We start from the raw sequence: 18,988 nt of genomic DNA on the forward strand, positions 1-18,988 counted from the left end.
AATATTTTTATTAGTTATTGATGGACCTTTATTAATTTATTTGTTTATATGTGGTGCTGAGAATTGAACCCAGTCCTTCACACATGCTAGGCAAGTGCTCTACCACTGAGCCACAACCCCAGCCCATACATTCTTTTTTTAAAAGAGATTTTGGCTTTTTTTTTTCAGTGCCAAGGACTGAACTTAGGGCCTTGTGTATGCTAGGCAAGTGCTCTGTCACTGAGCTAAATCCCCCAACCTCTCTCCAAGAGATTTTATTCAGCACCAATTATTGTCACTGTAAGAGGTTCCAGGGAAGTCTCTCCAGAGGCAGAGACCTCTACTTGAACTTTACAGGCTCTTGATCATGTTGCAGAAAAGAACTTAAGGAGGTGTCAGGTTTTAGCCAAGGGAGGAAGAGCTTTATTCGAAAGTAAAAGGTGAAAGTCTACACCTTTAGAGCAGGTGTTCGCTATCTCCAGAGCCAGTTCTATCCCCAGGGCTTAAGTTTGGGTTTTTATCAGAGTAAAATTAGTTGGAATATGTTTGATCTGTAGGGGCTGGACTTTTTTCAGGATTGGGAAATACTGAGGAAGGCTGTGTTTCCTCCTTGGGGGTCTGATCTGGTATGTAGGTTTCAGATTACATCTACTCTCTTGCAGTTGTATAGTAAGTCTGGTGGTTGATCAGATGGTCAGGCCAGAGGGTCGTGGTCCAGTCAGATGTTGGCCTCTAGCTTCATGCAGTTGATGGTCTATTTCTATTGAGGTCTTGTTCCTGCTTTGCTACATTCCAGAAAATTTATAGGGAACTGGAAAGTTCCAGAGTAATTTATTGGCTCTTCAGTATGTTCTTACCTTTTTGGTCTCTTTCCATCTCTTAGGCTCCTTTGTCCAGTTCACAAGTTGTTCACAAGCCATGGGACCTACATTCCAAAAGGGACATTTTCTCCTTTAGGAACTCAGTTTTCTCTATATATTTCTAAACTTTTATCTCATTTGGATACTTTTTTTTCCTGCTTCATTCAGAAATGAGGATATTTGTGATCTTACCCTTAGATGCCAGGGCTTGGATCTATCAGCCCGTATTTTCTAACTATAGCATACATTAGAGGAAACATCTTAACAAATAGTGACTGCTCACTTGTCTATCTTCAAAATGCTGATGTTATTCTTTTGCTTTTTTTTGGATGTTTTTCTTTTTCACAAGTCATGATGAAATGATGGGGTATACTCTTCTCAAGCTAAAACTAAACTGTTCTATATGCTGAACATGAATAGGAGAAAACAGTTGCTCAGAGAAGGAAACCATCAGAAAGGGAGATTTTTTCTGGAGTAGGCAGAGAGGACACTAATAACTCGATGGGCCTTTTGCTCTGGGCAAGTACTAGTTGAAGATGCTAGTAAGAGGAAGGTATAGGTTTGAAAAAGGGAATTGTAGAGATCCACAAGGGAGTTTAGGAAATATTATTAAATGGGGGCTTGGGAATTTAGCTCAGTGACAAAGTGCTTGCCTAGTATGAGCAAGGCCCTGAGTTTAGTCCTTGGCCCTTGAAAAACAAACAAACAAAAAACCCCATCAACAATTATTAAATGGTTTTTGTTTTAAACTGGATGAAGAAATAAAAGTGAATGATCAAGCTTTGAATAGGACATGTAAAAAAAAAAGTGAATGACAAGCTCAATTTTGAAAGTATTCAAAAGTCTGAGTACCCAGAGTTAACAGAGAGATGGAATTATCATAGGGGCAAACTCAGGCTATGCCAACGGAGTTGATAGATAACAGGTCTATGAGGTAAGGACCCACTGAATCAGTGCTTCAGGAATTATTTAAGAAAAATTATTTTAATACTTATTTAAGAACTAGGGAAGCCTTTATTGAAGATTACTACAATAAGAATCATGGTTTTTGAAGTAGGCTAGAGAAATGAGCTCAATTTCACATTTAACAATATATAGGTTATTTTATAGCCATTAGCAGAGTATGGGTGTCAGTGAATGGAAAATTCTTAAGATGAGACAACAAGGCTATAAAGATTCTTACTAAATCAGTTGGACAGGATTCTTGCTAAAGATAGACCAAGGACTGAGAGAGCAGAGGTGAGGAATGAAGTACTTGATTAGATGAGGATGGGGGATATTCTTGCTTAAACTGAGTGCAGCAAGGTGGACATGAATGAACCACTAATACCTACATGAGAAATAGAGCTCTTTACAGTCTGTGCTTAAGAGGTCAATATGTTGTGACTTTAAAGGATTTTCTTCACAATGTTTATTATTCTTCAAACTGGAAATGGAGTAGAAGCTATATAAAGTTATTGTGTGAGGTGGCTTTTGTTTTTCTTAGTAATATTATTCAGGATTGCTAACAACACAGACAATAGATTTGAGGATAGTATAAGTTGCTGTAATGCATTTCTTTTAGTCATACATTTTCTTTCCAAAGTCAAAGGCTCACAAGGGTGGGTCAACTTCTTTCCTTGTATTCCCCAAATTTCCTAATTGCATATCCAGAATATATATTTGTATTTGTCCTTTGTATGCATGTACAAACTATTTTAAAATAAATTCATTTCATGGCTGATTAGTGTTATGGTGTCACACATTAGAATTGGATAGTGGTATGGGGGGTCACAGGTTTTGTAAATATACTAGGAAATTACTTAGAGATCAGACCCATTAGATTTATTCTCTACTTGGAAATAGGCTAGCTTTCACCCTCTTCTACCCTTCTGCAAATGTATTGAGGCATCTAGGCTGTGAATAAACTCTGAATATCTGAGATTTATTTTTCTTTAAAAAGATAAACTGGGTGTTAGTATTTTTCAGACAATTAAGAGCTAACATCTAAGGGCTCTGGTTATAGTTCTTTTGCTGCTGATTAGGTATTCCTCAGTGGTGATTAGTGAATGTACAAATGCAATCATTTGTTAGGGCTTAATCACTCATGTCCCAGAAGTTAGTTACGCAGAAAAAGAAATTGAAGCTTGTATAACTTCCATTAGCCTTTTTTTAAAATAGGAAATTTCTTTTTTACTAAATTAGGAATGTGGAGTCATATAAGATAAATTTTGGTTTAAAAGAAATAGAGAACTTGGGCAAATACATTTGTATGACTACATTGATGTACTTTGAACTGTTTTGTCTATAATATAGACAATGTGAATAACTGGCCCTTACCTACCACATGGGGCAGATTTCCCTAAGAGTATGACTTACTTCCTAAACAAGTACTTTTTCTTCTTCTTCTTCTTTTTTTTGGGGGGGAGGGGGCTGGCTCATTGAGCCCCCACCATCATAGGAGGGGGAAGGCATATCTTTCCTCAGGTTGATCAAAGTTGAAAAGGAGATCTGACAATAACCTTTTTTAGCACAGGTCATATGAAGTAAGAGGAGGGTGGAATGCATGTATTTGGAATGCTGTATTCCTTTCTGGTGGGATGGGTTATAGAGCTCAACCGACCTCTATAGGTACTTAAAGTAAGGCCAGCAGGGAGGGAGGATTGAACAACTTGGAACAATGAATCAGGGGTGTCTGGCTGCTCAGGCCAAGCAGTATAAGGAGCCTTGCATTTGGTAAGTTTAGGGGTTATTCTTCAAATGTATGGTAGAAAAGCTTAACTTTGTAGGCTTCCTTAGAGGACTGACTTCTTGGGGAATTTTTTATAATAAGGAAATTCAAATGGATATATCAAAATGCAATATATACTTTATGCCTTCCAGCCCAGTTTCCTGGGTCTTCATTCTTATGGTTACCAATTGGCCCAGATTGCCCAGGACTTCCTAATGTTAGTACTGTAAGTTCTGAGTCCTGAAACATCCTCCATCTTGGGGAAACTCCTCAGTCCAAAGGAGATGGTTGGTCTCCTTCTTTCAGTTCCCAGAGCCCCTCAGCAGCTGTAGCATGAGAGGAGAGGAAATACTTTTTCATTGTCACTCTGTGCAGTCTTCTCTCTGGAGTGCTGGTAATAAAGAGGCCTGACATAGCAGTGCAACCCAGGAGAGAATTTCAGGGAGGAAGAATGTTGCTACTTCTCAAGTGTGCCCCCACGTTACTAGTCTGATGATCTATTGTTGCATAATAAATACCTGTACAGGGCGTGGTGGCGCATGCCTGTATTACTAGCAGCTTGGGAGGCTGAGGCAGGAGGATTATGAGTTCACAGCCAGCCTCAGCAATGTGAGGCACTAAGCAACTCAGTGAGACCCTGTCTCTAAATAAAATACAAAATAGGGCTAGAGATGTGGCTCAGTGGTTGACTACCCCTGAGTTGAATCCCTGGCACTCAAAACAAACAAATAATATAAATAAATAAATTCCTGCAACACTTAGAGGCTTAAAACAGTATTACTTATTGTCTATCTTGGTTTCTGTAGGTCAGGGAATTGGGGAGGGCTCAGCTGGCAGTTCTCTCAGTACAATAGTCACTGTAACCTAAATAGCTGGGGACTGACTGATCGACACCTTTGTCTTTATGTAATCTCAGGGCCTCTCCACAACCTTTCTCTGTATGGGAACTTAAGCTTCTCACGGTTTAGGGGCCTCTAGGGAGTTAGATGCTGGCACTTCAGGAGTCCAGAAGTATTCCAGCCAACAAGTAAAAAGCTGCTTCAAATGTCACATCAGTTATTGTTGCATAGCATCATTTACACCAATCTTTAGCTGTAAGATTCAAGGGCAGAGCATGGAGCCCACTTCGTTTTGCTTGGAATATCAATATCCCATTGTAAGAAGAATAGACTAGGGTGGAGGGTTGCTATCTCCATCTGTCTTTGGAAACTACTATTTGACACAATTATCTTGGACCCCAAAATTACACTCCTAAACAGCTGCTGCCGCCCTTGTCCTTTAGTTTTCTTTGCTCCATCAAAGTTTTCAGTGTCCTTTCCTACTGCAGATGCTTCCTTTCAACCTGAGTCATCCTGTGTCACTAATGTCCTTTCTTTATTAATCCTTTGTTTTCCATCTTCCAAGGTGCATAAGTGCACATAAATACACACACATATACACCAAAACTCATAACAACAAACGAACTTTTGCTGTGCATACCTTGATCAGTTGGATTTGGAGGCTGTATAGATACACACACACACACACACACATTTATTCCAGAAGAGTGGTGACCCAAGGTTTTTTGGACAAATCAAGAAAAAATTTATAGGCTGATTTTTTAGTTTGGATTAAAAATGAAAATTGCTTTATGAAAATTTATGAGGAAAAATTATGTTTTAACAACTTCACCGCTATTATTAATGAAAAACTGCATTTTTCAAATTTGTTGTGCTTAAGAGTCACAAGTTATTCTTTCTCCAGCTTTTCATTTCAGATTAATGGATATTAGGGTATATTTCCTTTCACCCTAATGTAGTTATTTGGGAAATATGTTGACAGTGCTATTTTTGGCAAAGTTTCAGTAAAACATAGTGCAAATCTTGATTTTTTAACTATTATTTTACTGGCTTTATATATGTTTAATATTGCAACTTTAATTTTGTGAATTCTACATGAATTTTATTGTTTTGTCCTAAGCTCATTATTTCATTGAAACATTTCAAAAATTAAGAATATAGTTAGCAGAAAGCTTATAATTCTGAGCCACTACTTATTTAAAAATTTTTTTTTCTATTTTTGGATTGCAGGAATACTGTAATACAGTTCAGCTAGATTCTGGGATAGATTACCGGAAAAGGGAACTCCCAGCTGCAGGAAAACTCTACTACCTGTAAGTATTTGTGTGTGTGTGTGTGTGTGTGTGTGTGTGTGTGTGTGTGTGTTTGGTTTTTAAATTATATTTTAATTTTCCAAGTTCAATATCTAATAATTTAAAAAATGGGAAAAATAAGCATTTTAATTATTATGAAGACTAGTTCTGCAGTCCATGATTTTTAAACAAAATGTTTTATTAACTTCTTTAAACTGTGCTTTGACCATTCATATTTGCATCATTTATAATGTGTGATTGGATGAAAGCCTAATTAGTTTTTTGGGGAGGAGTGATGACAGATGGTTAGGAAGTAATGAGTACCCTCTTAGAAGAGGCTCTGATACTAAGAGAATATCTTTAATGTGCTAAAGTAATTAATTATTTGTGGACATCTTCTGACAAGTGTGCCATTTCCATTCCCCCAAAACTGTTGTTTTATTTTGTTAGACAATCTGTTTGTATTTATAGTGGTTGATTGACTTCCATACATAACTGATGAAAAATATATGTTATATGCAAATACAACTGGATATATTTTGCAGATTTTAAAAATAAGATTCTCCTGAGTAAGAGCAATTAATAATAATAGATGTATTCAGCATGTGCAGTTAATGCAGAAAAACAAATACAGTTTGTTTTAAAATGTTATTTGTGAGAACCTGAAAAGGAAAAAGTGCTTTACAAACGCAAACTGTTGTTTAGTATATGCCAACAGAGTTTGGCACATAGTGGGTTCTCAGTAAATAGATCTGTCTGAGGGCTAATTGTAATTTAACTAAAAGGCATGTTTCTGGTAATTTAAATTTTGATGACAACGTGCATATGAGAGGTTTAGAAAAGTTCTTGTCTCTGCCACCTTGTAAGCAGAAGTACTTTCTGTTTTTGAAGCAGAAATTAGCTAGAAAAATCACATAATTAAAATTGCATACTTTACAATGTATCAAAAGGACTATTTTAGTTTATTATTCAGATCCTGATGATTATTCTGGGAAGTTCTTCATCCACCCTTAAGGACTTTGTCTTTAAAGTACTTTATAATTTTAAAAAATTCTTATAGCACTATTTTTCTGCTTTAACTCTGACTTTTTCTTCATAGTGTCTTTTATTCTTTTCTTTTTTTTTTTACATTCATAGAAGCTTTATTTATAATGATTAAAATGGAGGAAGTCCAAATATCTGTCAGTTGTAGAAAAGGATATAAATTGTGATATATGCATATAATATATTATATTCAATCATAAAAATGAACTAATGATTAATGAGCGCAATAGAATGGTTAAATCTTATAAATCAGATTGAGAGAAAGAAGCCAAACAGGGTATAGTTCACAGTGTTATTTCAGTTATATAAGTGGAAGAAAAGTAAAAAATAATCTGTAATTTTAGAATTCAAGATAAAGGTAAACTTTGGGAGGAGTGTCATATAATAAGATAATGAGTTTATTCTCTATAATAGTCATTTTCAATCTTAAGAAAAAATGAAGCCGAAGCTTTTAAAATTAACCTGATTCTCACGTGAATCTGAAATCAAACTCTGTAAATCAAATGGTTAAAAGGAGCGCCCTCTGATGTAGGGGACGGGAGGCTCTGAGCCTGTCTTCTCCTTGCCTTCCTCTGAAGGCCATTTGACACTTGGTAGAACTCTTTGAAAAGAACTCCTTGATAGCACTACTTGAAAGAGAACTGAAAATGACTTTAATTTAGTTATATTTCTAAAGCCCACATTAGATTCAACCCATTCCCATTTTTTAAAATTTTAAAAGTATTTTATTTTATTAGTTATACATAATAGTTGGATTCATCCTGATAAATTCATACATGCATTTAATTCAGTTTCAGTTCATCATCTTGCCCCTTTTCTTTCCCCCATTTCTTTTATTCTTGGTGTTTCCTGTTGTTTTATTTTTCTGATATTCACAATCTTTTTCTGATTCTTCATTACATATTTCTTGCTACTTCAAGTTTCTGGTACTTACAAATTAGTTTATTGTTATTCCCTTTATTCTTTTTTCAAAAGAGGTAACTCATTTGCCGCCCCCCTCACACACAAAAAATATATCCTCATGTGGAAGAATTAAAATATTTTCCTAATGGATATATCTTTAAATAAAGATGACAGTTGGGTCTAAATCATGAAATCTGTTTCATTGTGCCAAAGAGGTCTCAGTGGGATTTACTGGAGGTGAAAAAGCTGCTTTTGCTTGAAGCATAGCCATTTTCTCTCTCTGACTTACCCAATTTTGTCCCTTGTTCTTCCTGAAAAATGTAAGATGATTCTAATGCGATGAAATTTGGTTTCATTTTTAAAACATTCACTAAGGAAAACAGATTCTAACAATATCTGAGAATCCAAGAAACTAGAATCTACAAAGGATACACTGATACTCCGGAATACCTTTCTTTAAAAAATATATCCATATGTATATGTATTTGTGTATAAAATATATATTTTATATATTTTTTTATTTTTATATTACTATATATATGTACATATGTGTGTGTGTATCCCATTTAATCCTCAAGGAAAACAGATTTGTTCATAAATTTAACATCAAAAGAGCTTGACCATAGTCATAACTAAGATGAAAGAGCTTGTGGGCACATCCCAGTCAGAGGATAAAGTAGATATGCATCCCTGAGGGATTTAGGAATTAAAATCATTTCAGAAGTGGAAAAATAATATTATATACCAAGCTAGGATGCTAGGGATGTACATTTTATTATTTCACATAAGCATTTGAGTAGAACTATCTTTCATGACAGAGTAAAAGAAAATTTCCCTAGGTCGTACTAATATTTCTGATTCAATTCTTTCCTTTTTATTTTCTCCCTGTAATGGACTTTAATGTTCTATGCTATATATTGCCCTGTTAAAACATGTATTTCTCTTTATTACCCTCTGGCCAAACATCTGGGATTGGTTCCTGAATATGTGAGTCCCCATTACTTTCAAGTCAATTTCACTGGAACCCAAATGCCTGAAAAGAAAAACAAAATTCTAGCTTTGTTCCAAGGAAAAACCAAGCACCATCTCAGACTTTCATATATAATGATTTTTAAGTATATAGAAATACTTATTAATATATGATTCCCATATGTTCTTTTTTTAATTATAGGTGGACACAATATCTTTATTTTATTAATTTATTTAATTAAATTATTTATTAAATATATATGACAGCAGAATGCATTTTGATTCATTGTACATAATTGCAGCACAACTTTTCATATCTCTGGTTGTACACAATGTAGCATCGCACCATATGTGCAGTCACACACATACCTAGGGCAATGATGTCCATCTCATTCCACCATCTTTCCTGCCCCCATGCACCCTCTCTACCATCCCTTCCCTTTGCCTAATCAATGTTCCTCAGTTTTTCACATGCCTCCTCCCTCCCCCTTATGGATCAGCATCCACTTATCAAAGAGAACATTCGGCCTTTGTTTTGGGGGGATTAGTTTACTTCACTTAGCATGATATTCTCCATCTCCATCCATTTAGCTGCAAATGCCATGATTTTATTCTCTTTTAATGCTGAGTAATATTCCATTATGTATATATACCACAGTTTCTTTATCCATTCATCTAGTGAAGGGCATGTAGTTTGCTTCCACAGTTTAACTATTGTAAATTAAGCTGCTATGAACATTGATGTGACTGCATTACTATAGTATGCTGATTTTAAGTCCTTTGGGGTATAGACTGAGGAGTAGGATAGCTGGGTCAAATGATGATTCCATTCCATGTTTTCTAAGAAATCTCCATACTACTTTCCAGATTGGTTGTATTCAACTTGCAGTATGAGTGTGCCTTTTCCCCCACATCCTCGCCAACATTTATTATTGTCTGTATTCTTGATAACTGTCATTCTGACTGGCATGAGATGATATCTTAGAGAGTTTTGATTTGCATTTCTCTAATTACTTGAGATGTTGAACATTTTTTCATATATTTGTAGATCTAGTATATTTTCTGAGAAGTGTCTATTCAGCTCCTTAGCCCATTTATTGATTGAATTTTTTTGTTGTTGTTGTTAAGGTTTTTGAGTTCTTTATATATCCTGGAGATTAATGTTCTGATGTGTGTGTGACATGTAGACCAGTGGTACAGAATAGAAGACACAGAGACAAACACATAAATACAGTTGTCTCATACCAGACAAATGTGTCAAAAACATACAGCGGAGAAAAGATAGCCTCTTCAACAAATGGTGCTGGGAGAACTGGAAATCCATATGCAGCAAAATGAAAATAAACCCCTATCTCTCATCATGCACAAAACTCAACTCAAAGTAGATCAAGGACCTAGGAATTAGTCCAGAGACCCTGTACCTTATAGAGGAAAAAGTAGGCCCAAATCATCATCATATTGGATCAGGCCCCGACTTCCTTAACAAGACTCCTAAAGCGCAAGAAATAAAATCAAGAATTAATAAATGAGATGGACTCAAACTAAAAAGCTTCTTCTCAGCAAAAGAAACAATCAATGAGGTGAACAGAGAGCCTACATTTTGGGAACTTTATTTTATTTTTTAATGTGGTGCTGAGAATCGAACCCAGTACCTCACACATGCTAGGCAAGCTCTCTACCACTGAGCCACAACCCAGCCCCTAATTACCATATATTCTTATGGGATTTTTTAACTAAACAGAAATATTTATTATCTTAGTATTTTACTATACTCACTTTTTAAAAGCCAATTAAAAATATCTAAAAGTAGAATCTAAATATTATCAAGAATTACTAGAGATTTTAAAAGTTACCTCAAAGTTGACATGAAACAAATTATTTCTGTTCATAATATTGTCTGGGTCCCATAAGAACTAGTTCACATAAAATATTACATGTTCATTTTTAATATATTTCAATTGTAGTTTTATATCCCATTAAAATTAGAAATCTTAGAATACCTTTGTAAGTAAGTTCCAAATGTTTTGGGTCCATCCTAAGAAGTTTTTAATCTCATATATAAACTCTGAGAAATCAAATTTAGCAAGTTACAAGCCAGAGAGGGTACAAATACTCAGACTTTTGCATAGATTAAAACACCACGTGATTGTCCAGTTTTTTATTCTGTGGCAACTGCATGATTATTCCCCAGACAAGCATAGTCAATTTCTCCCTGGTCAATTGGTGAATTAGGACTCAATGTGATCTTCATGGACTATAGTTTGCCAAAATAGAGTCAGGTTTGTTTTGATTTGGATATGAGGTGTCCCCCCAAAAAAACTCCTGTATTAATGCAGAAGGAGAAATGATTAGATTATGAGAGTCATACCTAATTTGATGGATTAATAATTTCAGTGGCCTAACTAGGTGGTATCTGTAGGCAGGTTCGGTGTGGCTGGAGGAAATAGGTTACTGGGTGCATATTTTGGGGGTTTTACTTTGTCCCTGGCTCCCCTCTCTCTCTTTGTTTTCTGGCCACCAGGAGATGAGTAACTTTCCTCTGCAGTGCCTTTCTTCTGTGATGTTCTGCCTCACCTCAGGCCCAGTGAGGTGGAGTTGGCCATTCATGGACTGAACCTTTGAAACCATGAGTCCAATTAAACTTTTCCTTCTTTAGGTTGTTCTTGTCAGGTGTTTTGGTCACATGATGAAAAGCTGACTAACATACAGATCAACCAAGCATTGGGCTTTCCATTTGCTTTGGGGCAGGGGCTTGGACTAGTAATTTTTTAATTTTTTTTTTTTAGTTGTAGGTGGACATAGTACCTTTATTTTATTTTTTATGTAGAGCTGAGGATCGAACCCAGTAGCTCACGCGTGCCAGTCGAGCATTCTACCACTGAGCCCCAGCCCAGCGTTTGGATTAGTAATTTATTTTAAGCAACCTGTGTTCAAAAGAATGGCCCCATGTCATATCTTCCAGAGAATTAACTGCTTCAAATTAATTCTCTGCTTGGGGGCTGGTGAGGATATCCTTTTATATATGAATGAGCATCTTTTCAAATAGGAAATACCACTGCTAGGGGTTCATGGGATGCTGTCCCTGGCCATTTTGCTGTCACTTTCATGAAGGGCTACTAGTCTCCTGGGAAGAAGAGTTGAAGTCATCTTGGACTCATCCTTGTTCCTTTTCCTTCTTTCCATTCATCATAGGTTCTTTTTTCTCTCAAGTCTGTGGGAGGATCTAGGATGGGGATGTTTTATGTTCAAACACTGTATTTCTACCAGACTCTCCTAAAGAACATCTCACCCTCAGCACAATAGCCATAGCCTCGTGGAAATGTTTAAAACTAAACTGAAAAGGAGGGGGCAGGTGTCGGGCCTAAGATTTTGTTTTACCCTACATGCCAGCTAATAGGTTTGCTTCTTACTATTACACAACGCTGGCAGAAGCCACAAGAGACCTGGGTCAGAGACAATGGATTTTGTTAGTCTAGGTATAAATAGCAGCATGAGCATTAACATGTTATATCATTTCCTTCCCTATGGCTTAGTCTCTAGGGTCAAAGGGAAGGCCCAAATGAGTCCTGAGCAAACATTGAACTGTGCTAAAGAAGAGTTGCTCTTGAGTTTTTGGAACCTACCATTTTATAGCCAGAAGTATATAAGTCTGCTTTCTGTCTTACAGATGACATTGTCTCATCTCTCAAGGTTACTTACTACCAACACAACCTTGGCCAGTGGGTCAGGGTCTTGCATTCTTGGCATATCTGGAAGAAATAGGGGGGAAAGACTCATAGAGGGCTCTATCTCTAGACTTTTGACCTTAAAGGATCAGGCTTGCTTTCTTTATTTCTGTTGGCTCTTATTCACTGAAGTCATCCTCCACCTCAAAAAAAGTTTATCTAAAGGACAAAAATAAAAAGGCCTGGGGATATAGCTCAGTGGCAAATTACCCCTGGGTTCAATCTCCAGTACCACCAAAGAAAATAATAATAATAATAATGATAATTTTTTTAAAATTATTTTATTGTTGGTTGTTCAAAACATTTAATGATAATTTTTTAAACATTTTTTATTTATTTAAATTAGGTATATATAACAGAATGCATTTTGATTCATTGTACACAATTGCAATACAACTTTTCATTTCTCTGGTTGTATGTGATGTAGCGTCACATCATATGTGCAGTCATACATGTACCTAGGGTAATAATGTCCATCTCATTCCACCATCCTTCCTGCTCCCATACCTCCTCCCCTCCCCACACTTTGCCCAAAGTTTCTCCATTTTTCCCATGGCGCCCCCCATTATGGATTATAAAATAATAATAATAATAATAATAATAATAATAATAATAATAATAATAATATTTTTTAAAGGAAGCATAATAAGAAAAGTCTGTGAAAACCAGGACTGAAGCTCATACATGCTAAAACATACTCTCCACAATTAAAACTATCATGTTTCTTACCTGTGACATTCCTTAAAAACATTTCTCTACTTGCAACTAAGAACCACATCAATGAAAATTAAAAACATGTCTTGGGGCTGGGGTTGGGGCTCAGTGGTGAGCACTTGCCTAGCATGTGTGAGGCACTGGGTTCGATCCTTAGGACCATATTAAAAATTTTTTTAAAGTTATTATGTCTATCTACAACTAAAAAATATTAAAAACAACAACAACATGTCTTTGCTTGATTAGTTAAAACTTTTTCAGAGCCCCAAAAAGCAGGTGTCACCTCCTGGTTGTGCAGTGAGTCTAGGACATCATGTTACTGTATCCCCAAGCCTCATAATTATCATTCCAGGTTTTTCTGTCTCAGACATTAGAATCTGCAGTTTTACTCTTGCTTTTTCTTTACCAAGTTTGCTCAGTCATTTCCCTTTTTAGTTCTCACGGAAGAACCTTTGAAACATCTGCCAGTAAAAGGAACTTGAATATCATTCAATCTACCCTCTTGCTTTTAGACTGTATTTGTTTCAGTACCTTTGCTAGACTATCCAGAGCCCTGTAGCAAGCAGTGTGCATGCTATCATTATCTATACCAACTGTTTCTAGTTGTTTAAGGCAGGAAGGTAAATCTGAACTCTTATTAATCCATCATGACCATAAATGGAAGTCTCTAACCTATTATTCTGAGAACTGATAAACAAAAGGAAATACTCAAGTATTTCTCGTCTGTTTTTTTTAAATTCTTTGTATAAGAAAACAGTTGATGAAAGGAAACTTTTCTTTATAGACATTTTCTAGGTGTTATGGTTTAGATATTAGGTGTCTCCTAAAAGCTCATGTGTGAGACAATGCAAGAAGGTTTAGAGGTAAAATGATTGGGTTGTGAAAGCCTTAACCCAATCAATGAATTAATCCCCTGACAGGGATTAACTGAGTGGTAACTATAGGCTGATATGGTGTGGCTGGAGGAGGTATATCTTTGGGGGCATGCCTTCAGGGTGAACTGAGCTTAGGCATTCTCACGTGCTTTCTGGAACCATGTACCCAGCTTCTTTCTTCCATCATACTCTCCTGCCATGATGCTCAGCCTCACTTTGAGCGCTGAGGAAAGGAACTGGCTGTTTATGGACTGAAACCTCTGAAACTGTGAGCCCCAAGTAAACTTTTCCTCCTAAAATTGTTCTTGTTGGGTCTTTTGATCACTGCAGAGGAAAAGCTAACTAAAATACTAGGTAACAAACAAGAAAGGATGAGAGAATTACAGTAGAATTAGGAATATAACCATTTGGTAAAAGTCTCATAATTTAATGGATCTACTTAATGATTATAAATTCTACATGACTGCTACATAACTGGAAACTGAATTTTGTCAGTTTACAGGAAATGTAGAGGCAATGGAATATATTAAATAACATCATGTGAGTATATTCATCAAAATATAGACTGTAGACTTTTTTAATGACATAAATTATTTCTTAATAATTAAGACCAAAAAAAGAGTGAATCTATAGTTTTAAAGAGACTTAAGGAACATATTAGTTAATTGCAGGGTGTGGACTTTGTGGGGATCCAGAGTCAAACAACTATAAAACAAAAACCAAATCAAACCAAACAAAAAATTATAGAACAATCAAACCTATTTTTTGACACTGAGGAATTATTGTTAACTTTGACAAGATATTCTACTTATTTTTAAAATATATGTTTATAGCTTTATCAAGATGTAATTCACATGCCAAATAATTCATCCATTTAAAATGATTTTTAGTGTACTCTCAGAATTGTATAACCATCACCACAATCAATTTAGAACATTTTTCTCACCACCAAAAAGAAACATTGTATCATCCCTCTTTCGCATCCAAATCAACCCCCTCCTGCCACCAATCTAAGTAAGCACTAATATACTTTCAGACTCTATAGACTTTCCTATAATGATATTTACGATAAATGGAATCATACGAGATGTGGCCTTTTGTGATTGCCTTCTTTCACTTAATGTTTTCAGGGTTCTTCCATGTTGTACTATGTATCAGCACATTATTCCTTTTATTTGCTGAATAATACCCCATTGTATAGATATATACACCTTCTATTTAGCTGTTCATTAGTTGATGGACATGTGGTTTGTTTCTGCTTTTTGGCTACTGTGAATAATGCTATGGTAAGCATTCATGTGCAAGTTTTTGCATGGACTCATTTTAATTTCTCAAACATACCCAGAGGTAGAATTGCTAGGTTGTATGGTAATTTGATGCTTAGTCCTTTGAGAAACTGCCAGATTGTTTTCTAAAGGAGCTCTACCATTTTATATTCCAACTAGTACTGCATGGGAATTCCAGCTTCTCCATCTGTTGCAATGCTTATTATTATCTGTTTTTGTTTTTGTAATCATTTGTTAAGTTCTCTAGGACTTCAATAACAATTGCCACAAAGTAGGAGGCTTAAAACAATAGAATTTTAAATGTTGGCAAGTCTCAAGTGCTCTCTGGAACTTTTATTTTATTGATTGATTGGTTGATTTGTAGTTCTGGGGATGCAACCCAGGGCCTTGTATACACTATCAAACGCTCTTTCACTTTTCTTTTTTTTTTTTATTATTATTTTTTAGTTGTAGATGGACACAATATCTTTATTTTACTTATTTACTTATTTTATGTGGTGCTGTGGATCGAACCCAGTGCCTCATGCATGAGAGGCAAGCTCTCAACCACTGAGCCACAACCCCAGCCCTTAACTTCATTCTTGTACATACAGACATCTAGTTGTCCCAGCATCATTAGTTGAAAAGACTGCCTTTCCCTATTGAATCTTGTTGATACTTATGTTGAAAATTAGTCAATTATGGATGTGAGGATTTTTTCTATACTTTCAATTATTTTCCACTGAAGAATTTGTCAATCTTTCTGCCAACACCACACTTTCTTAATTATTATAGCTTTGTAGTAAGTTTTGATATCAGAAAGTTATAAGCCCTTTAGCTTTGTTATTTTTCCTCTCCAGATTGTTTTGGCCATTCTGAGTGCTTTTAAGTTCCATGTGCATTTTAGGATCATCTTATTAATCTCTACTAAGAAGTCAGCTGGAATTTTGGTAGGAATTGTGTTGAATCTGTAAATCCTTTGGAGAATATTGCCATTATGACCATATTAAGCCTGCCAGACCATGCACTTTAGATGTTATGATATAACAAGGTACCACAAACCAGTTTCTTAACATAACAGAAATTTATTATCTCATTGTTTCCAAGGCTTTCAATCAAAATCTGACTGTTGGCAAGTTGCATCTGTTTTGTGCTTTTCTCCTAGGTTCTGGTAGTTTTTCAATAGTCCTCAGGTTCTTTTGTTTGTTTAATTCTGTCTTCATGTGGTGCCCTATCTGTCTCTATATCCATATTTTCCTCTTTATATAAGGACACCAATCATTGAATCAGAAGCCATTCTAATTCAATATGATCTCATTTTTATCTTCATTATTTACAAAAGCCCTATTTCAAAATAAGGTCTTATTCTCAGGCACCTGGGATACTCAATATACTCAATCTATAACAAATGTATTTCTGTTTATTTGGACTTCTTTCAACAATATTTTATAGTCTTCAGTGTATAACTTTTGCCATTCATTTGTTGAATTCACTAGTGTTTTATTCTTTTTTATGTGAACATAAATGGAATTATTTTATTAATTTCACTTTTATTCATTGCTACTATATAGAAATACATTTGATTTTTGCAAATTAATCTTGTTGAGCTCATTTATTAGATTCTTAGTAGATTTCTTAGGATTTTCTAAATATAAGATCATGTCATCTGCCAATATAGTTAACTTCTTCCTTTTGAAGCTGGATGTCTTTTATTTATTTTTATTGCCTAATTTTCCTGCCTAGAATTAATTTTCAGTACAATGTTGAAAAGAAATGAGGACAGTAGACATCCTTATCTTGTTTCTGACCTTAGGGGGAAAGACTTCAGTTTTTTTCACTATTATTATGTTGTCTTGGTTTTTCACATATGTTCTTTGTCAGGCTAAGGACATTCCTACTCCTAATTTGTTGACTGCTTTTATCATGAAAGAGTGTTGGATTTTGTGAATTCACTTGATTTTTGACAATTATTCTATTGATACAGTGTATTTCATGTATTGATTTCAGAATTTAAATCAACCTTTCATTTCTGGGATAAATACCACTTGGTCATGGCATATGATCTTTTTCATACATGGCTATATTTATTTTACTAGTATTTTGTTGAGGATTTTGTGTTTCTGTTTATAAGTGATATTGGTCAGTAGTTTTCTAGTGATATATTTGTCTGGTTTGGGCATCAGGATTAATCTGGCCTCACAGAATGTGTTTGGAAGTGTTCCTTCCTCTTCTATATAGATTCTTTATTTCTTATTTAGTCAGCTTTAATAGTTTGTGTCTTTCTAGGAATGAGTTTAGTCTATTTAATTAATAAATTAGTCTATTTAATCTAGATTATCTAATTTGTTGGTATACATCTGTTCATAGTACAGGTTATATATCTCTTACTCAAAATGCTTGGGACCAGAAGTATTTCAGGTTTTGGAGATTTTTGAAGTTTGGAATATTTGTTCAGCTTTACCAGTTGAACATCATAATCCAATTAGAGATATTCAATTTGTATTCCCTTATAATCCTTTTTATATCTATAAGGTTGGTAGTAATGTCCCCTCTTTCATCCCTGATCTATTGATACTTCATGAATGAGTTTGATATTTTGAATGAGGGATACTATGAATGAGTGAGCCAGTATTACAAATTTGTAGCTATATATTATAATCAGCAACAACTTTTTGCTTTATACCCTGTAGGACGTAATCAGGTAGCTGGTTTTTAAAGCATTTTAGATGTGTTAAAACTATAAGATTGTGCTATTTGACATTATTTGGATGCACACTGAAAATATTTGTTAATTAACATATTGACTACTGAATTAAAAACTAACTTGAAGTGTTTGAAACTATTTGGAACACCACTTAGAAAGTGGTACAACAGTAGAGCTTGGGGGCAGGAAAGATGGTGGAATGAAATGGACATCATTACCCTAGGAACAGGTATGATTGCACAAATGGTGTGACTCTACTTTGTGTATAGAGAAGTGAAAAATTGTGCTCCATTTGTGTACAATGAATCAAAGAACTTTCTGCTGTCATGAATAACTGATTAGAACGAATAAATATATATATAAAGAACAACACAGAATTTGACATTAAATAAAAGTCGATCTTGTAAAAAAAAAAGTGGTACAACAGCAAAAGAAGTTCATCTTGTATAGACTTCAATATCAGGTTTCATCAGTCTCTTTAACATATTTTTAATATTCTATTTCTTTTGATAATACCATTCACAGTATTTGCTTTCCAGCGAGTCACATAGTCCTGCTGTCTCAGAATAGACCTGGTCCATAATTTCTAGCTAAACACATTGACAGAAGTATCCAATTGCATGACTGTCCGACTTCCCTCAGCTAGTAAAGCATAAATAGTACTGTGTATATATACAATATGCCTGTGAGTAGATACTATGTGTATACTTTATAAAGGTTCAAAAGCCAGGCATGGTGGTACACACCTGTAACTACCTTTTTGAGTTATCAAAACTTCCTTCCCTTTCTTTTCCACTCTTACACATTTTCTTTTTTTTTTTAATACCTTTATTTTTTATTTAATTTTTTAAAGTTGTCGATAGACCTTTATTTATTTATACATGGTACTAAGAATCGAACCTGGTGCCTCACACATGCCAGGCAAGTGTACTACTGCTGAGCCCCAACCTCAGCCCTTATACCTTTATTTTTTTTTTTTTCCCAGCATGGTCTCTGGAGGTCTTTTTTTTTTTTTTTTATTGGATGTTCACAACATTACAAAGCTCATGACAAATCATATTTCATAGATTAGAATCAATTGGGTTATGAACTCCCATTTTTACCCCAAA

General features: G+C 35.1%; 1 protein-coding gene across 5 annotated transcripts in view; it reads left to right on the forward strand.

Annotated features, from left to right (window-relative positions):
* AFG1L (AFG1 like ATPase) overlaps positions 1 to 18,988 on the forward strand; it is a 225,130-nt gene that overhangs the window by 144,665 nt on the left and 61,477 nt on the right. For all 5 annotated transcript variants that reach the window (XM_081296472.1, XM_081296474.1, XM_081296470.1 and 2 more), the window contains one exon: positions 5,619 to 5,701. In XM_081296472.1, the coding sequence (XP_081152598.1) occupies positions 5,619 to 5,701 (83 nt within the window). The remainder of the gene's footprint in view (positions 1 to 5,618; positions 5,702 to 18,988) is intronic.

This window comes from Spermophilus citellus, assembly GCF_964194105.1.
Source record: "Spermophilus citellus genome assembly, chromosome: 5".
Lineage (NCBI taxonomy): Eukaryota > Metazoa > Chordata > Mammalia > Rodentia > Sciuridae > Spermophilus > Spermophilus citellus.